Source organism: Coloeus monedula (genome assembly GCF_965178545.1).
Source record: "Coloeus monedula genome assembly, chromosome: 7".
In the NCBI taxonomy this organism is placed as follows: domain Eukaryota; kingdom Metazoa; phylum Chordata; class Aves; order Passeriformes; family Corvidae; genus Coloeus; species Coloeus monedula.
The window spans coordinates 12526196-12547597 of NC_138787.1; the positions used below are offsets into that span (position 1 = coordinate 12526196).

At 43.3% G+C, this 21402-nt stretch overlaps 1 protein-coding gene across 1 annotated transcript in view; it reads left to right on the forward strand.

Moving 5' to 3' along the window:
- Nucleotides 1-804: 804 nt before the first annotated feature.
- CDK15 (cyclin dependent kinase 15) overlaps nt 805-21402 on the forward strand; it is a gene marked incomplete at both ends in the record, with an annotated part of 35181 nt that continues 14583 nt past the window's right edge. Inside the window, 10 exons of the mRNA XM_082285240.1 lie at nt 805-924; nt 1779-1928; nt 2077-2174; nt 2742-2821; nt 6277-6371; nt 7159-7221; nt 9249-9372; nt 9935-10055; nt 15384-15477; nt 20652-20715. Coding sequence (XP_082141366.1) covers nt 805-924; nt 1779-1928; nt 2077-2174; nt 2742-2821; nt 6277-6371; nt 7159-7221; nt 9249-9372; nt 9935-10055; nt 15384-15477; nt 20652-20715 — 1009 coding nt within the window. The remainder of the gene's footprint in view (nt 925-1778; nt 1929-2076; nt 2175-2741; nt 2822-6276; nt 6372-7158; nt 7222-9248; nt 9373-9934; nt 10056-15383; nt 15478-20651; nt 20716-21402) is intronic.

Consider the following 21402-nt stretch of genomic DNA (forward strand, 5'->3'; position numbering starts at 1 on the left):
ATAAAAATACCACAGGATGATGTCTGCTCCTTCAGCCCTTGTCAGCATTTTCTCTGTGTGGGTTGAGTGTTAGTCCTAGGAAGCCGCACAGTGAGTTCTGCTCATGCAGGACTGAAAGAAGGGGACTTCTGTCTGTGCACTTCCAGGGCAAATCCACTGTGTGTTCCCTGCTCGGTACATAATTGATGAAATCTATGGTGGACAGGATTAATCAGTTTGCTCTGGTTGTTCTGACATATGGACAAGACTCTTTTCTATCAGCTACAACTCATCGCATCCCTTAGATATATAATCCAACAAGGACAGACAGGTCCCTATGCTGATGTAAATGCCAAAGCAAGCACAGCCAATATGCAGCTCCTGCAGAAAGCACAGCTCAGCCACACTGCTTAGAAAGCTCAGCTGAGAGCCTAGGGGCTAAAGTCTGAAGCCTAGAACTGCTATAGGCAGGGAGGGAAGTCAAGGCCTGTTCCTGTGTGAAAACTATCCCTTTATTATCCAACTTACTACACGGAGAGTTGCTTACCTGAAAAAAATGTGTATAAGCAGAAAGTTTGGATTTATTAATTCTCCATTTTCAAGTATGAAAAATGTTGGCTGTTTTTGGAGGGCATGTGCCAAAAGAACTGGAATCAATGGAGCTACTCCAGGGGTACATTTGGACTTTCAAAGAAAAACTGCAGAAATCACAAGACTGCTTGAGGCAGGGACCTCATGCAAGTCATATGAGCTGTTACAGACACAGAGGGACGAGGAGGAGCAAAGGAGAAAAAAAGAGATACAGTTTAATTTAAATGGGACAACATGGGAGACGTGCTGTGTGTAAGTGCTGTCAGACCAGGATGCTGCAGCTGCTGTTCCGAGAGAAGGGGCTCCCAACAAATCCAAGGCCTTCAGCACATGGAAGCAGTGACTACAGCAGAGGTATTTAATATCACAATGTGACACTTTTGCATTGAGATAGGCTAAGCCTGGGTGTTTCCACTTGTGGGAGTGCAAAGCTATCACATTTGCTTCTAACCAGACAGCATCAAACTTTGAAGCTTCAGGCCTGTGAAGCTACTGAAAGAGGAATCTGTACCTTAGATGACAATAAATGCCTTTGATGTGATGAGCAGGGAGAGAAGATTGCACTCCAGCAAGTTCTATGCCAATGAGGGATTGTAAAACAGGGAGGCAGCCCACAACCTGCAGTTCTGGAGGAGGCAGCATGCCACAGATGGCAAACACTGTGTTGTCAAATTATCATCCATTCAATATAGCTGCTCAGGAGGAGCTTGCAGCCTGCTTGCCATTCATTGATACCTTTTTTATAGTTGTGTAGTGTATAGCACTGTTATGTGGTATGGGCCAAATTAACTGGCTATGTAAGTTATACAGAGGTGAGGAAGGAGGTGAGGGGTGAGGGTTAAAGGGGGAGAAGAATACAAAAATGTAAACTTCCTGAAATTTCACTTCTGCATTTGGTTTTTGGCCCCTGCCCTAACAGGTTATTTAGAGACAAATAAATTAAGGGTAAGGGGGAATAACATGCATTTAGAATGATACTGGCAGAAGTATCCTCTGCAGTTAAGGCAGCTTTATCTTTGTGTGTTCTGAGTGAGCACACAGAAGGTTGGTCTCCTTACAGACAGTACTGGAGATCTGTGACTGGTAGAGAGAGAGATGAAAATGATGTGCATTGCTCAAAGCCACTGCAGTCAAAGAGAAAGAAAAGAAACTCGTAAGTAGAATGGTAGTTTGCCAGTGACACAGTTTGTCCCCTTTTCCTATGCCAGCTGTCAGATGTAACCAGAGCATCCCTTTCTCTACCCTCTCTGCAGCCCCTGCAGCTCTGCACCCTCCAGAGCTGGAGGTACAGGACACAGAGACCTTGGATTTACACTGATTCTTTCCAGGAGCAGGATGTTGTGAAGAGGTTCAAATGGGTGAGGTGTAGCATCCACAGAGCCAGACAGGAGATACTTTATCCTACGGTTATTACAGCCATGAATCAGTACTTAATTACTGAATGACCTGCTAGTAGCTTCTTGTTCTACCCAGCAATCTAAAGCACATACCAATTTCTTGATGAAGCAGAGACAAGCCATCCCGTTTGGAGCTGCCACATCCTATGTACACCTAGAGAAGCTGTGTGAAGGATCCTGTGCAACTGTGTACAAGGGGATCAGCAGGTGAGCATTATTGCCTTCCCAGTGCTTGCTGAGAACACCTCTTACGGGAGATAAAGGCCAATCAAAAGTCCAGTTTTGCCTTTAACCAGGATATTTGCAAAGCCCCATCTCAACTTTTCAGGGAACTACTCCACTACAGCCATGGAGGCTCCACAAAGACACTTTGGTCCACAGCAGTGTGCCAGGAGATTGTCTGGCTGAACCAGGGAGGGAGCAAAAGTTTTCCTTGAAGTGAGAGATCTCCACATGATTGAAAAATTGGGGGTGAGGTCATGCTGCCATCACATAAGGGCAGGAAAGCTGTGAGAGGTGGAGTGGGACCACTGCTCAAAGCCGTGCTTTAGCGATACCTGGACAGCAGCACGGTGTTTCTCTAGCCAGGTGGGCTGGCTCCCAGCTCACTGCTGATGAACACAAGATGGAGGAGGTTTGTAATTCCCTTCTGAGCTTGGCCTGAGTGGGTCAGCAAGCCCTAGAAATTTTGCTTGGGTGTTTGCTTGGGACACTGTAATGTTATCATGCCAAGCACTGAGATGCTTCATGTGACCTTCTACTGTGACCTGACAGGATCAACAGACAGTTGGTGGCACTAAAAGTGATCAAGCTGGAGGCAGAGGAGGGAGTGCCCTTTACAGCCATTCGGGAAGGTAAGACACAGAGGAACATCACTCTTGAAGAGCATTTGTTTTAACCTGGAAAAGCTCCATGATGTCTCCCTCAGTCCTTTCTTGCTTACTCAATGTGCTGGCTGTCCTTCTCCCAAAACCTCAGTTTCCTTATCCTCTCATGGAGGAGGTCTTCACGCTGGGCTGGATAGGCATGCAATGGACAGGGGAGGAACTTCTGGTGTATGCACTTGTGACAGATGCATCCATGCCTGTGATGAGGAAAGTGCCAGCTGCAGCCAGACATGTTCTTTCTAGCAGTGTCAGGGCCCTCTTGCACCTCCTGCTTGCTGCCTCCTTCATAGTTGCTTTCTCACTCCCTCTAGAAACTACACAGCTTTTGTCACTGCTGCATTGGGCAGTTGTGGATTTGTTACTAAAACCATGATGCTTTCCTGGCTGATACCTGGAGCATCACAGATCTCAGCCTGAAGAGAGATACTTTCAATAAAACTGGTGTTTAATAACATCTGTCATTTCAGTCCAGTGAGAAATTCTTCTTATCAGTTGACTTTGTAGAGCACTGGGCAAAATGTCTGCAGCTTTCTCAATTCCTTGGAGAAAGAAACGCTGTTTCACAAGTGCTTGATTTTGGCTGAAATGTATTTACATTTCCCTACAGACTAAGTTCACAAGCCTGGTTGATTGAGGCTTCTATTTTCATATGCTGTACAATCCCAAGAAGACCATAATCTGTTTTCTCCCATACACAGAAATATGCAACCATTGTGCCAGTCTGTTTTATGGTATTAGTGAAAGCTATCAATGTAAGATGTCACACATATGGGGTTTTTTAACTTCTTACTGCACTTGTGAAACTAGGGTTAATCTTGTCACGGGGATGGAAAGTCAGGGACCAGATGTGCCAGCTTTCACTGAGCAACACTAGCACACAAGGACTCTCATAGCAGTCAACTCAGAATAACGAGAGAGGTCACTGAATCCACTCCAGGTTTATAACAGTAATTAAGACAAGAAAGTTTACGAAGTCCTTAGTCCAATTCTGTGTGAAAGCAGAGAGATAACGAAATATGCCTATTTAAAGAATGGCTTGTGTTACAGTTTCCTATACACTCATTTGCTGTGGTGCTTTTGCTCTGCATTTACACTTGTAGCCCACCAGTAAAAAAAGCCTTAAAAGCTTTACCTACATCGAACTAATGATGCGCTAAAGATCAGCACCCCTTTAACATGCTCTACTGGACAGGCTGAGAGTCTTAACTTCATTCATTATGTGAGAAAACAAGGGTGATCCTATGAAGGGTCTGCTTTAAATAGGTCTTTTGTGTACTGCTGAGCTTTGCAGCATCTGACACCTCAAATTTACAATGTAAGTCAGTAGCAAAAACAAAGCACAAGATTTATTAACGCAGCGCATTCTCTGCTACCCTGGAGGAATGCGCTCCCCTGACAAAGAGACGCTTCACCCCAGGAAGTCCCGCAGAGACAAAATGCGTTTAAAGCTCGGTTCTGGCAGTAGCACCTGACACCCCAGCAGGGGGTTGTAGAAGCAACAAAGTGAGGAGCAGTTCCCAGAAGCCTGATTAAGGCACAGGCAGTGAATCCTCCATTTTACTATGGACCCTCTGTGCTGCTCATCTGGAGCAATAGCTCCAGTCATATGGAATTTTTGTGGTGTCACAGAGTCAGGTTATCATGTTCTGTAGCAGATGGGCTCTAGCCAGAGTATCTTTACTAGGTTCATAGAATTTTAGGTGCAGTGTGGAGCATGTTTAAGGTCCATACTGCTGTGCACTGGGAACACAGTGGTGGTAGCTAAATGGACTAGCATCAGCAGTAGAGGAAGTTTAGCTGCAGCAGCACCAAGCTCTGTGCAAGAACTGCTTTGCAATCTGCTTTTCCAGTAGTTGTTCTGAATCAGGCCATCCTTACTGCTCAGTAGTCTGAGTACTGACATAGGCTTGGGCTGCAGCTGTGTCATACAGAGTAACTGGCAGTAGGGCTTTTGAAATCAGGTGAAATTGTTATGATTGCAAAAGGCAAAGTGCTAATCCGGTATAAATTTGCTTTGCCAGCATGAAACTCTTCAAACATCTTTTTCAGATTGTTTGAAAACCAAAAAAGCAGCTTTTAATTGTGACTAAAACTCTGCCTCCCACAGCTGGCCCATGCTCTGTATTGTGTGCTAATTCAGCTGAAACAAGATCCTACGCCCATGCCTTATTTGAATGAAATTTGTAGGACTGCATGGTCTGACAGTAAACTAATTTGGTTTTAATCAGCGGGAGAAAAGTGGATCTGGAACAGCTCTGAGGATATTCTGCAATGTCAAAAGCTGAACTAAAATCTGGAGTCAGGGACATCTGTTTTTTTGGGCTTTGGGGCTACTGTCTGTGAACAGCTGGCTCAGATTCTTCAGTTGTGCCAGTGACCTACAGGCAAAGTAATCCCAGCTTCACCTCTTCCCCACATTCCTCCTCTGTACAGAGTTACTGCAATATTGTCACACACCTAAGGTAGCAAATGATGAAGCTGTGCACCCTCTTCTCCCATGAAGAGTGTCTGCTGAGAAGCTCCTTTCAGGAGTGTGCTGGCTGGAGCCTGCTGTAACATAACAAACCCAACGCACAGCCAAAAGGCTCAGAAGGCTGCAGCTTTTGTCTTAGCGTAAGTCAGTGCTCTGTGGTCTATATGGGGCCAGAGATGCTTCCATGTGCTGCCCCCTCCATCACCACAGCCCATGTGCTGAGGCTTGGCAAAGGCGTGTCAGGACCTAAGGACCAGGGCCACAGAGTTGCAATGGTGCTTTTCCATAGTTAGGCTGAAAGAAAAGCTTGCCAAAGTTTTATAAATACAAACAACTTAGTATTCACTCAGTAACTTCCTCCTCTCTGTTCTTAAGTGTTTTTAACCAGAGACAGTAACCAATATGCACAGAACTAAATTCAGAATTTAGCTTATATCTACAGTGATTTCTTTTTTGTAGATTTTTGCTCTGTGGTTGTGAAGCCAGAAACTGGTAGAACTCAGCTTTTCCCAGAAGTCTCTCGTAAGGGCCATGCTGAGGGCACACACCAGGACGTGGATGGGAGAAGTATGAGAAGCTCAGTGACAGGCTGGAGGCTGCTTCATTCTGGCTCTGGGAGCTGCCAGGTCCTTCCTCTCAGCATTTACCTTGAAGAAATTACTTCTCAACTTATAAACTGACACCTGGGAACTATGAACTGCTATTTCTGACAGAGGCAAGATCCCACCTCTGAGAGAAGGATGGGTTCCTGCCAAGCCTGGAGCACTGATGCTTGCTTCTCTATGGAGCTGTTCCATCCTCCTTCAGACTCAGTAGTTGCCACTTCTTACAGAACTTCCAAGTCTGGACTATTACTCCCCAGTTCTTTATTTTCGCTGCCTTGTTTTGTGCACAATCTCCTTCCACTTCCAGCAGCAGTAAAGTTGATCTGCCTTTTGTGTTTTCCCAGCTTCTCTTCTCAAGTGTTTGAAACATGCCAACATCGTACTGCTTCATGACATTATCCAGACCAAGGAGACACTAACATTTGTCTTTGAGTACGTGGTGAGTTGATGTTTTTCTAGCTTCCTGTGGAGCCAGTACTGGGAAGTACTGGGAAGTGGCTGCAGAATGAATTTACTGCACTATGAGAAATCTATAAAGAAACGAGTTGTAATGCTTTAGTGCAATGATTGATTTTCCTTCTTGATCTCCTGCTTTCCAGCCACACAGCCTTACTCTTTTCTTTCTGTATGTGCGACAGCTGTATGCAAAAATGATTCCATGTCTTGTGTCCACTGGAGTGGCAGACATTATTTACCTCCATTTCTGCCTTGCCAACACAATAAAAGTACTGTTTTTTAGCCACAGCGAGGATAGGAAATAATGATATGAGCTCACATCCCAGCTGGGGTTAGATTTGGCACTGACCCCAGTGGCTCACCATGACCAAGCTGTGGATTGCTCTCATGGGGAGACCAGGATACATATAAAATTCTCCATACGAGTCTTGCTACTTCTCTTGCTTTTGCTGATAGTCAAGCAAATTATAAAGAAAATACAGAAGCTATGTCTTCTTATTGCAGCTTTATGATTAGTTCTGGCACAAGTATGAATTCTGTTAACCAGCAGCTTCAGGTTATAAATGCTGGGGTGAGATAACAGGTCAGCCAGGTCCCTGATGTGACCCAGAACTTAAGCACATCTTGTGTGCTGCATCAGACCAGCTGTCCACCAAGGTGAGATAGGCACCTTTGTAGCAGTTGCATATTTTCCCATTTACAGAAGAGGCATTGTTGGTAGAGGCATTTTACAGCAGTAGCTTTGCCTCAAGTTCTTCTCTTCTATTTAGCACACAGATCTAGCACAGTACATGGGCCAGCATCCTGGAGGACTCCATTATTGCAATGTTATGGTGAGTTCCTTAGGAGACTCGTATCCCTTAAGGCACGAGGAAGTGTTATTTTCTACTATGTATGGTCACTGTAAATTACTTACTAATATTTATTTGTTACATATATGACAAAAACTTTGGAGAAAATCTGCCTTTGATGATGTAACAAGCTCCCTCAGTCTCCAAGTCTTTTTTCAGTTAATCCCTCTTCCTATTTTCTGCAAGCGGACATTCAGCTTTTGTGAACAATGACATCTTGTGGCAAGGAAACCTATCTCTACACAAATTTGTATTCTCTTATTGCTACACCACATTATTCATCTCTCTAATTAAAAACTCTCAAATCTCACTCTCTCTTCATTTGGAACTATCTTCATATTTGCAGTCGTTTAAGTCCCTTGTGTTTCTACCATAGCTTTTGAGATTGGTTGACTGGATCTGAGCACAGATGAACATGTACCCTTACTTTATAGATTGATGTTATAATAGTCTCCTGCTCTCCTTTGTATGCATCTTCACATTTAATTAACTTTCAGGACTGCTGCTGCACACTGGTTTAAGATTTCAGTGCAGATGTCCTCAGTGAATGCCTGCGTCCTTTTCCTGAGCAACTTCAGTTAATTTATCTTACAGCTGTCAACAATAACTTTGTATGTTATCAAACTGACTATTCATCTGGCTTTGTCAGATCTCTCTGAAGTTCCTCACTGTCACTTCTTATCACAACTAATCTAAATACTTCTGTCATCTTCAAATGTTGCCACCTTGTTCACATCTTTTTCCAGATAGTTGTTAAGCAACACCAATTCTAATGAAGTTTCTTGGGACCTCAGATTTTAAAGATCCTTAAAGCTCAGATACATCTGAGATGCAGTGTAGCAGTTTTGGCACAGATCTCAAGGGCTCTGCTACCAGACATGCTCATAAAGCACATGGAGCACATGGCTGTAATATGTACTCACTGGCATTTCTGTGAGTAAACACTAGCCAGCTGCTCTGCTTTCCTGCCCAGAATCCTGACTGTCAGCAGGAACTGAACTACAAAATTATTTACTGCTCCTTTAGGAGGGTCATCTAGCTTGCTTCATTTTTGCTGGCAAATGCTGTTTGATTTTTCTGAGTGATTCTTATGAAATATGATATAAGTATGCAGAATGTTACAGGGACACTTTTCTGGTACAAAAATGACCTATGGGTGTCACTGTTTTTCCTCCTCTTCAGATTAAATTTCTGGTGAAAAATATCTTTTCTCTGGTGAAGTCTTATTACTTTTGCTGTGTTTTCTTTCTATCCACTGTCCAACTTCATACCTTGTTTCAGCTCAGCTTATATTACCCCAGGCTTGTTTAGACTACCATGATGGTTGGAGTTAGGTATTTATTTCTTGGCTTCCTTTCTTGCTTATTTTTTTGCTTGCTTGCTTGCTTGCTTGCTTACTTCGTTCATCATATTGTATTTGCTGTATTTTTAAAATCAGGTCCTCATGTCTTCTCCCAGCTTGAAGCCAACAGTTCCCATTGCTGGGCCAGTCAGTTCCCATTGCTGGGTCAGTCAGTTCCCTGCTCCACTGGTGGCATGTGCAGTGGCCATGGAATGCAGTCAGCTGGTGCCATGTGGCTCAAGGGGGCAAACCTTCAGCTCCTTAGGCTTTCATTTTGTTTGGCTGTGTGTCTTTGTCTTGAGCACTGCAATCAACAGTGCTGCTGTTCTGAAATCTGGGTCTGTGTTTTGGCAAGCTGACCTTGCTCCTGCAATCAACAGTCCATTTCTAAAGAAAAGTTAAATTTCCAGAACATGCATTTCCAGACCGCAGTTAAACTGCCCTCCTGGCCAAATGTTCCACCCTGAAAACCTCAGAAAGCTGTAGGGCAGTCATAACCCATCACAGTTTTCTCCTCCTCAGCCAGCTCTACTCATTTTTGGGATTTTTACTGGTTTCTTACTTGCTTTGTCTCTGCTTTGTTGCAGGGTTCTCCTGAAGTTTAGAATTAATGTACCAATGCAAAGTCACACAAAATCATTTCAGTTTTTTTGTTGGCTTTTTCCAGCTCTTCACGTTCCAGCTTTTGCGTGGCCTGGCTTACATCCACCAACAACACATTCTTCACCGTGATCTGAAACCCCAGAACTTGCTCATCAGTTGCCTTGGTGAGCTCAAATTAGCTGACTTTGGTGAGTCACAGTTTGGATACTGCTGTGTATCTGTTCAGACCAAAGCTGTAGCATGCATATAGATCTGTATCCACAGCCAATTAAGGCAGAGAAGCATAACCTTTCCTTGAACTTCAGGAAACTATTTCTGTGGTCAGTCCAGCTTTTCTTGCATTTATACTGATAGGTGCAGGGATTAACCTCATTTAAGTCAGAGCAGTTACTGCCATGTAAAACTAGCTCAAGAGAACAAAGAATCAACCCCTCTCTGTTCAGAAAATAATGTAATGTGTAGAGTCCACAGCAATGTGTGACCTGAAAAGCTTTCTTGGCATTGGTTTGGGATAGCTGCTTCAGTCTCAAATGGTAAATGTGCAAAAACACAGCCTATTGCTTGATCTGATCCACCCCAGAGGTATACTCCAGAAACACTTTGTCAATTGCTTGTAAGCTGCATTGAGATTACTTGTGTTTAAAGAGAAAATAATGTCCTGTTGCCAATTATTATCATCTATGCACTGTACAGGTAGAAGGACTGTCCTAACACAGCAGTTTTGTTGGTTTGTTGGGGGTTTTTTTGCAGGCCTTGCTCGTGCCCAGTCCATCCCCAGACAGACATACTCCTCTGAAGTTGTGACACTCTGGTACCGTCCTCCTGATGTGCTGCTTGGAGCTACAGCTTATTCTTCTGATATAGATATCTGGTACTGACCAATATCAAAGCATCTGGGGTTCCCTGGGAAAAATAATTTTTATCTGAATTACATTACATCAGCCAAAGTTACAGTAGATATGGTTATAAGTAGAGGAATTAACACCTGTGAGCAGAAAATGTGTGAGCAGTGTGGAGTTTTGTAGAAGTTTCATAGAGGGTTCATAGAAGTTTTTGGGAATGGTGTCAATACAGCTCAGCTACAGATTGATACAAACCTCATCTGATAATATTTATGAGAGATATGCATCTTTTCTGGTAACATGTATGAAGCATTTTCATGTCTTGCAACAGAACACTTTTGCTCAGTGCAAGTGTTTCTGTGTAGTCAGCTGAGTCAGTAGTAACTCTCTACAGAAATGGCTTTGTGAACAACGGATCCACAACTGCACCATCAATTACTTTGGCCTTGGTAACAAAATGTGGCATTAAAGGGTTTCTTAATGAGTCTGGAGATAGAAAGGTGTCTGAGATTTTCATTATTTCTGTGATATTTTGTCCTTCTTCTCAAAGACCGTGTCTCAGATTCAGTCTGTATTTCACACCAGAGAAGGGCTGTGTCTGTTAAAGCTTTCTTACTTTATGAGCTGTACCCTGAAATCTTAATGTGTTTGGGAATCAAAAGGAAACAAGCTGCACATTCGTAGAAGGGAGAGGGTCTCTGAGAATGGGCAGAAAACAGGAGAGGATGAAGGTTTCACAGGGTCCCACTGTGGCCTTTTGGGCTGGCTTGGATGTGTAGCTGGGCTAACTATAAGGTTCATCAACCTTCTGGCTCAGCCTGAGCCCACTTCCAGCAACACAGCCCTGATGTACTCATGGACAGCATACAGCTCATGAAGTTGCAGGAGACCTTCCTTATTCTGGGCAATTTTACATCTGTAAATGGTATGGCTGCTTCACCCTTTCTTCAGAGCACATTATCTTCTGCTGATACCCGTCCCACCAGGACTTACTTGTAACTACTGCAGAGTCAAAGGCCAGGAAAGAGTAGGAGTGCAGCAGGCTGAAGAATGTGCAAGAAGGCTGGCTGAGTTTAAAAACCGCAAAGCTCCAGGTCTTCACAGGCTGTATCTCCCTCCAGAGGTCTGCAGCTTATCAGACACTCCAGTGACCTAAGTCTGGAGGGTAGGTCAGGGAAACGGAAGTTTTTAGATTGTTTACTTCCCTAGGACTGCTGCTAATTTAATTATTTAAAGACTTCTCTAAGGAGGAAAACCTTGCTAGAATTCTAATGGCTTCCAGCTGCTAAGCCAGTCTAAATAGTCCTGTCTATTACCCCCACTACCTGTCATCTTTCCCTCCAGTCTTTCAGAAACGTCTGCTGAGTTTGAAGAAGATGCCTGCCTAGCAGATTAGAGGGCTTGTATCAGGCATAAGCCTGTTGGTTTTTTCCCTGGAAACTGACCCCTGTCCAAAGCCAGCTATGCACAGAAAGTGTGTCGTTTCTGCCTATGCAAAACCAACATCCCCACTGCATAACTCTGCTCTGGTGTAATGAATAGCAACATAGGAGTGGTGTACAAAGATCCCAGCTCTAACAGCACAGTGCTCTCCATCCCACTGAACTACATCCACACTGTAGGCACCTTTGTTATAACGCCACCTTATAATAACAACATTCAAAGTGTTTGCCCTAAAGAAAGATGTCACGCTGAGAGAATAGAGAGTACTTCAGTGAGCTCTATTCAGTAACTTCCTCTAACAAGAGTCATTTATTATCTTGATGTACACTGCATTTAAGTTCAATTTTTGTCTATTAGGAAATAATGTGAATTCACACAGATGTTACTTGTCTATTGGGAAGAAAGGAAAAAAACCCTATGTCTTTTGGATGCTGCAATTTACATGAAGGCAGGTCAGAATGCCCTTGGTAATGGCATGAGACAGTGGGTGTCAAAGCCTTGGTTTAAAGAAACCAATTATAACAAAATAAAACATTATGGCAATTCATGCATAGTGTGCTTGAGCAGCAATACTGTCAGTGGGAGGCACATGGGAAGTGAATGAGGCCTTGAATAGATGAAGAAAGAGATATAGAGGGAGACTCAGTCACTCTTGGACTAACTAGAAAAGCTGCTTTAATCTCTCTGTATCTCTTTTCTCTCTCTTTCTCCTTCACTATCTCTTCAGGACTTTAGAAGATTCAATTAAGGGATTTCAGGGAGATTACATTGCATATCAGAAGGACTTTTTTTTCCTTTTTTTGAAAAACACCAAATGCTTTATGCACAGCCACATTAGTGGCTGCAAACATCATGAGTGCCTTCAGATATCTTCTTTTCAGTCAGGCTTTCCTTGTATAATCTGCCATTTAAAAAAAAGAGAGGAAAAAAACCCCACAGTGATCTTCCCTGGTAGATTAATGTAGAATAAGAGTTCACATGCTATCATTTAACATGGACCTGCCAGGCTCACTACAGCCTTCTCCTCAGCCTGGTTCACATGGCCTGCTATGCCAAACTGGGAGATACTGGCTGAGGGCTCCACTGTATAGACCAGGCTTGGTGATGAACAACAGGAAGGATATATGTCTGGTTAAATATAAAATTGCCATCTCCTAGTGCCAGAAGGAACCCCCAAACATGGAGAGGGAACTCTGGGATGCCACAGAGATATCTTAGATCTTAATCCTGATGAAAGCCTTTCCACTGTGTGATGCAGCACTGCAGACTGAGGACAAAGTGCAGTGTTCAAACCTTCCCCAGAGATTGCAGATAGATACAACTGTTCTGTCTGAATCAGCTCTGCTTATGCTCCCTGAATATCCCTATAATTTCTCCTACTACTTTAGCTGTCACTGTTTTGATTTGTGTGCATATCTGGCACTTGCTAAAGTATCATGTCTAGGCCTCTTCCCAAAAGACCCCTCCCTTTGCCCTATCTCTTCCCAAGGCAGTTTTATAGGACTGAGACCCTCTAATAAACTTACAGACTGGAAAGGGGTAAGAAGACTTGAAAAATTAATATTAGAGAGGAAAGAAGGAAAAAGGGGAAAAGCAAAACAACCCCAGGTCTAAATATTTAGAAATATTTAAAAGTAAATGCTTTTGAGTCATCCTCATTATCAGAAGTATCCTCATAATGTTGTCAGAGCAGTAACTGTAACTCTCAAAAGGAGGCTTCTACTGCAAGGCTAATAAGACTACCATTAGTTTCCAAAGTTCATGCTCTTGCCAGTCTAATGGGCCTTCCTAGCTAGGATATCAGAATGCAAACTGTGGTAGAACATCATCATCACTTGTTTCAAAAACACAGAGAGCTGTTTCTCTTCCCCTACAAATCAAAAGTACCTAAACTGCTTTGACCATAAACAGTTGAACTTGTGCAATGCAACCAGCAGATTACAGCAGCCCCTGTGGTTGCAAAATAGGGTGAGCCATTTGGGCATGTACATCAGCTGTGAAAACAGTGTTGGTATGACACTGGTCTCAGTAGAATCTCTCTGTGGGCTCCGAAGTAATGCCTGATGATGTGGTAGTGTAGTAAAACCACCAAAAAACTCTATGTCGCAAAAGCCGTGGATTAAGTTTCATGATGCCTGGACTCTGGAAGAGGAAATTAGACAAGCAAAGAAGCTCATCTCACAAGACCTGCCAAGGTTAGGGTACAGGAAGCTAAGGGAAAGTGCAGCAGAGATGTTTGTGAAAACAGTGTTACATATGGATCTGCAAACAGGCTTGGCACCACCTGGTGTGCAAGGATGACCAAAATAAATACCGCAGATGAGTTGCACACCAGGGTTTCAACTGACCACAGCCAGGTGGGAAAAGCAACTACAGTATTGCAAAAACAAGGTGCAAGGGGTAACACAGGAGTACAGATGACCAGAAGAGATTACCAGTTATTGCTCAGCAAGTGAAAATAATACTTTCAGAGCCTGTTAGACAAAGCTGGGTTTTCAAGAGTTGAGCTTAAAGGACTCAAGTATGATATAACCAAAGAAGAATGAGACTGAAACCCGAAAAGTTGCAATGGGACTTAGTGAAAAGACAGAAAACCTAGGAAAAAAATTGAAGAAAATGATTAAAAAGTAAATGAGTGGAGTTTTACGCCATACAGTAAGAGATGGGAATAGTTGCAAATAGGCAAGTCTATCTTGATCACAGCTATTTCATCATTATTGCCATGAGGACTAATCCACCTTAGTAAAATGAAGCAATTTTGAGGGTGTTGGGGTTTTTTTTAAGCTGGCTGGTTTGTTTTGGTGCAAGTGCAGAGCAGGGGATGACATCAAAATAAGAATATTTTAACTTGCTGTTATGACTAGGTTCTTTATGCTACGAAATCTTGCCTTCAGCTTTCCAAGGAAGAGCTAATTGCTTCTGAAGGAAAATGGCTATAGTAGTGCCTCTGGGATCTTTCTGCATCTAATATATCCTTCAAGCCAATGAAGTGTGTAGTAGTTCCCTGTTTATCTTTCCTTTTCTTAGTGCTCCAATTTTGCACCCTTTTCTCATGGAGAGTAACCTCATACTCCACAGGCTTCTGCCATGACCCTTTTTTCAGGTAGTTTGTAACAGGATTAATGGACAGAGACCTGAAACAAGTTGTTTGGTACTGGAAAAAAAAGACAGTTCTTAGTGGGTTTATTTTCCAAGGATATCACCTGTCTTGTCTTGCTGGTGAAAAGTGAATTTTTTTTTTTAGTGGGTGGTGCTGATGAGAAAGAGGAGATGGGAACAGACTTGTATGGAACCTTGACTGCTTCGGGTTTTTTCTGAAATCCTGGAGGCATGTGAATGTAACTTATCTTTGCTCTGATCCCATCCTAATTGACTTGTGAGCTTTTCAATTCAAGTGATTCAGTCTGCAAGACTAGGATGAGATTAATGATACTACATAAAACTTGCAACATGGGCCAGTTGCAGTGCTTAGAACATGCTGCAAGATCAGGGCTGTACAAGATGGTCCTTCCCAAAGGAAACCTTCCTGACTTTCCACAATCACTAGGGGTTTTTATAATGCAAGATCCTTCCTACCATCATAATATAAAGGTATTACCAGTCTTCACTGAAGCCTCTATTTATTTACATATATACAGACACCCCACATCCTGCCTTGCTTCACACACATTCTCACTAGATGACCTGAGGTGGGTGTACAATACTGACACATCAGACTGGTACTTTTGAGACTTGACATGCAAGATACATATATATATAGGATTTACAGCTTATATCAGTATTTCTGCATTTACAAATCAGAATTTCTAAATTTCCATTACAACAATTACCTCTTCCTCTCTCCCTGCCCATCCTAACAATCATATTATATATGTCATTTATGTGAATGAATTAATACCTTGGGTTTCTTGCAGGAGTGCAGGCTGTATATTTGTGGAAATGATCCAGGGTCAGCCAATATTTGCAGCAACTTCTGGTACTCATGAACAGCTGGAGAAGATCTGGGCGGTGAGTAAAATACACCCTGAAATGGAAGAGAAAAAGAATCCATTAAAAAAATTAAGTAGCTGGCTGGAGCCAGCCTACTTAATTTTGAAGTCCTAAGCACAGGTCCTGTGAATAGCAAAAATAATTTGGTCTAATCTGCCAAGTTCATAGCAGACTTTGTAACCCATTTTATATTTGGCAACTTTCTTACAGACACAGGAGTAAATCAAATGACTTCCCTTTGATGTTTGTCATCTCATCAAAAATTTAAAGCCAATTAAAGTGACATCAAATTGAAGAAGGCATAAAAGGTGTGCAGGTACTGCAAATTCTGTTGCTTCTTTTAAAATACTTACTGTGAGATACGGCACACCACATTCTCACAAAGGAGTCTAACACTGCACCTGAACTACCTTGAAAATGGCAAGACCCTGAGGTTTGTCAGAGATCCTTCTTGACTTTAACTTGGAACATTTTGTATCATCCAGTTGATGGCTTTAGAGATTGATTTGGCATAATGGAAAGTGTGAAATTACTTTATAAAGGTAGCAGTGAGTGAGAGCAACATATTCAGTATCTTCTTACGTTGTTTTTTCTGCTGGGGAAACAGCAACACAGAGCCACATCCCTAGCACAGCTTGGTAGAAATGAGGCAGTCAGCAGCACTAACTGTGTTCCTGACCATTCTTGCTGTCCCTGGTACTGACTCAACAGCAAGGTCAACCTATGGATTCATATTAGGTCTTGTAGGTATCACTTGGTCTGTTCAGGCATATGGTGGGATTCTTGAGGCATCCTGAGCAGGGCTGGGAGTTGGACTCAATGATCCTTTTGGGTCCCTTCCAACTCAGCATATTCTGTGATTCTGTGATTCTTTGTCTGCCCTTTCACATCTCCTCCCAAGGATTTGCTCTTCTGCCTAGAGTGTTTCCCAGACATTGGCTTTCAAAGGAGAAAGTACAGAGAAAATGAAATTCAGAAAATCATGAGAAATTACTTTATAGCCTTTAGACTGTGTAAGTCAGATTTTTCCTGCTTAACCCCTTTGTCCAGAAACACTCCTCCTTGGTAGGGTTTTCCTCTCTGCTTGTAACTAGGAATGTGATAAAAAGTCAGACAAGTGCATCCAGTTCTTAGACTTGAGTTCAGTCAATTTAAGTAAATGCTGAATTTCTCTTTCATAGAGAGTGGGGGAAAAAAAAGAATTATTGGGGGGAAAAAAAATCCATACTTGGCTAATTAACAAGGTTCAAAGCCAGGGTATGGTCCAGTTTCTCAGAGTGTGAATGAAGGCTATCCTTACACTTATGTCTCTGAAATCTCTGGATACGTTTCCTGTGGCATTAGAGGCTTATAGCACTACCATAATTTCTCTGGTATTACAACTAAGGCCATGATTAATAGGATTTGTGCTATAGAAGGCAAAAAACCCCCTTATTTAAAAATCGTGAGAAAGTTTAAAGAGCTATGAAGTAATTAGTGCTTTTCACAGGAGGTTTTATGATATTATACAGCCTGGAATGAGACTCTGTGTTAGACCAAGATTTCAAACCTCCTTAGAGGCTTTCGATGTCTAACTTGAGATATTTTGCCAAGTCTGAGGTTCAGAACGGGGATTCCTACTGTTTTCTAATAGTCAGTTCCTTTCATATACCAGTAGTAGAGGCACCCTGCACTGGTACAGAGACCATCAGCATTTGTGTGCACGAGTCTGTATCACCCAGCATGCTTATCTCCATGTAGGACTGTTGATTCAGACACCAAATAGATATAAGGCTGGAAAATTCCCATTCTGTGAAATAGATTTGTCATGTTGAATCAGCAGGACTGACTGGCTGTCATTTTACCAACAATTCTTCTAGAGGCAAGTGCCACCTAAAGCAGTCTCCATCCCCCATCTCTATCCCTGGCTGCTCACTGGTGCTCCCGTGTCATCTCTCACATGTGAGGCTACATGAACTGGGCACCCTGCAACTTTATTTTCTCCCTGGCTTACTCTAAATGAGAACAGCTCCTTTACCTGGCTCATCTTCTGGTTGCACAAACAGTAGCACTAATGACCACTGGTACTCATGAAGGCATGGCACGGGAGCAGGGCCAAATGGAAAGGGAAGGCTGGCAGTGTTGGATATGGAAATATGGCATGAGTGAATGCGAACTGCAGTGTCTCCAGTTTGCTCATGGCATGGAGAGCAAGCAAACCTGACAAACTTAAGATCTATCATTCAAATTTTAAGGGGCCAGGCATAGGATTGGCATGCAAAAGCTCCATCTTATTGATTAACATCCTGAGAAGGACATCATGTAGGCTGGATTAGTCTACAGAATGCCACCAGGGTGCTTCTGTTGCTGAGATGAACATGTGACAAGTGCCAAATGAATGACTACGAGGCTCCTCAATGTAAAATAAAACTTCCCAACAAAATTAAGCAAAATCAGCTAGGTTGATTCCTTCAGCTAAGCCATCACAGGAGAAGCAAGCAGTTAGAGGGCAGAGAGAAAGGACAATTATTTACACCAACTTAAAGCACTTGCTGAAATATAGACATTAAAAATGTTTTTGGCTGAAATTGTGTCTTCCCAAGTGGACTGAACTGACCTGCACCAAGACCTTTCACTACAGAGTGAAGTATAGAGAAGCTGCTTTGTTTTGTCTGATGGCATGGACCAGAGAGTTAACATCTAGATTTAGGGTGGATATTGAACAGGTAAAACTGTTGTCAGAGTAGAATTAATTTCAAATAAATAACTGTAACACATTGTCTGATTTGGCAAGGAATCTCTCTAAAGGTGAGAAAAAAGGTGGGGAAAAAAGATAATGGAGTCTTTTGGATAAAGGAGAGGAGAGGAGAGGAGAGGAGAGGAGAGGAGAGGAGAGGAGAGGGGAGGGGAGGGGAGGGGAGGGGAGGGGAGGGGAGGGGAGGGGAGGGGAGGGGAGGGGAGGGGAGGGGAGGGGAGGGGAGGGGAGGGGAGGGGAGGGGAGGAGAGGAGAGGAGAGGAGAGGGGAGGAGAGGGGAGGGGAGGGGAGGGGAGGGGAGGGGAGGGGAGGGGAGGAGAGGGGAGGGGAGGAGAGGAGAGGAGAGGAGAGGAGAGGAGAGGAGAGGAGAGGAGAGGAGAGGAGAGGAGAGGAGAGGAGAGGAGAGGAGAGGAGAGGAGAGGAGAGGAGAGGAGAGGAGAGGAGAGGAATCACTTGCCCTGTTACAGTGGAAAACAAAAAGAGATGCAAGTTTACAGGTTGGAAAAGCATCTTTTGTAAAGAAAAGGCTCAGAAAATACAAATATAAATTCATATGGCATTCAGTGATTGGTGCTCTGAACACTTTTCATTCCTCAATGCAGTAAAATGTAATATTTGCTGAAATCCTTATGCAGAAAAGTATAAGCACACACAAATAACTTTTCTTAAATTCTTCGCCAAAAGAAGCAGAATGCTGAGCTGACCCTGGTGAGTATGATTTTATTATGCACTGAAGGTACCCAGTTTCCTCTGATGCCTGTAGAACTGATGGTTGACAGCTCACAAGAAACCTTGAAGAATGAGGGCCCACTGAGCAGGGCTTCCTGGAAAGCTAACAGGATAGCAGAAAGAGAGCAAATTCTGGATTCAAGTTCAAATTCCGACTCTCTCTTTCCTGTGCATACAGAGTTTTCTTTGGGCAGACCTGCCCTACTCACATGATAAACACACCCCAGTCAAGAAGGCATCCTCACCCAGGGCTGTCAAATTGCCATTGGTGCGAGCCAACTTCCAACGTCCTCAGCTGGCTGAACATTGCAAGACACCTTCTCTTTGGGGAGCTTTCAAGCTTTCCAAAGATGATTTTACAGGTGATCAGAGACAAGGATCCTACCCTTTAGTCTTTGCTGTGGCAGGCTGAGTCCATAAGCAGTTTGGAAACATGGGCCACAGCAACCCGCTTTGCTCCAGAGGCCATTGTGCTAATGTGTGCCAGCAGTGAGATGCAGGCCCTGCTTGTGGCTGTCTTCTCCAGGTAGCTGCAATTGTCACAGCTGTTTCCCAGCAGTGAATGAGAAAAACAACCAACTACCAGATGCTTTACAACTGCAAACAGCTGGCTTTATATTTCTTCCTTTGTTAGTGTATTTTTTCACTGATGCCTGTTTTCTTGCAATCTTACTACAAATTTTTGTGAGACCAGGTTCCCCATATCATGTATCTCAGCTTACATTTTAAGGAACAGGAATTGTTTATTAAATGCAAAAGGTAACTAATGTGAGACAAATCTAGTGTTGGAGAACAGAAAGTGAATAAAAACCCTGAAACTTTTCATGTTAAAATTTCACTGTTTTTTAAGGAAACCTGATAATTCTGGGCATTGTCTGGATGAAAGCTTTGAATGCTTGGAGCTAGCAGTACTGATTTATAGTACCATTTCACATGTTGTGAACTCTTCTTAAATATGTGGCTTTACCTCTTTAGCACAAATCATCCATATCAATAGTCACAGGCCACTTTGCATGTGTTAAGTAATAATAACAACACTAAACATCCGCAACTGCAGAAATCCAGATATGCTTGATTTCACACATTTCAGCAATTAAAATGAAGTTGGAGGAGGCTTTACTGGCCCACACTTTGCTCAGTGAGCAGCTACTGCTGAAGCCCACAATCCCCAATAAAGGCCAAAGATTCTGCTGAAGCTCTGTATCCTTCAGAATGAGGCTCTGCACTGCTTTCTAGCTCCTGCTACTAGACCTCTCTGCCAGCTTTACTTTCTCACCTCAGAAGGCAAGGGTTTCTCTCAGAGCTCACAGCCTGTGCTGCTGCTGAGCATACCAGCTGCTGCCAGTGCAAGCGGGCACAGTAAGTCCCCAGTGCAGCTCTGGTGTGGCAGAACGCCTTCAGCACTGGAAGGGGCTCAACTGTGTGACCCCTGGGCTGGCAAGCACAGGCAGCAGTGGCAGCGGGCAGTGAAGCTGCATATGCCTTTGCTGATGTTCCCAGCAGCAACAGCATTCAATCTCAGCAGGACCCTTTCTGCTACATAATCAAGTGCTAAAATGTCAGTGCCCTTCATGCACGGTGATAGATCCAGCACCAGCCAGGGCAGTGCAATTCTGCACAGGGAAGGCCAGTCACTCTCCATTGAGACTGACTCCTCCAACTCCTCACCAAGGCAAAGAATAGGCAGAAAGAGGTTATTGTTCTTCTCACTCTCTTTGTTCTTTTGCAGGTGTTGGGGGTCCCAACTGAAGACACCTGGCCAGGACTTTCCAAGCTCCCCAACTATAACCCAGGTAGGATTTAACTCATGAGAAGGCCAGCTTCTTCTCTGAGCCACTAGCCACTCAGTTGTTGGATCAGTAATTCTTATTATGAAAAATCATGTGCTTCAGTGTTACTAAATCCCTTGAGCTACGTAATGGCAGTGGTGTTGTAGTACCTCCAACAACAATGGGATTGGCTTAGTCTACAAACAAAGTTAAATGTGTTGCAGAGTTGCCTCACAGAGTGCTGGTGTATGTAAGTCTGATGGAAGATTTCATTGCTGCAAGTTTCACAGTGTATTTAGTCTCCACTCCTCAGTGGAGTGGAGCAACGGACCAGTGTCTCCTGGTTTAGACTGGAAAAGCTGACAGGCACCTGGAGATGAAGTTTATCTGAACTCTCCTTATTTTCATGGAGATTGGTTTGGGGACCTTTAAACCTCAGTTTTAAAGGTCACTGTCCCTGATTTTGATGTGGGCAAGGTGAGAAATCTGTGTGATTTACAAAGCTGGATTCTTTTATTTCCACATGGGCTGGTAGAGAAGTCTGTGTCCTGGACTTCAAAGGGCCAGTTGTCTCGTATTTTGATGTGGGCAGGTTGAGAAGTATGCTTTGAAAAGCTAGCTCAGTCACTCTCCCTCTCCCTCTCTCTCTCTCCCTTTCTCTCTTTCTCTTTTTGTTTAATGTTTTCTCCTGGGAAAATATATTCAAGTGTC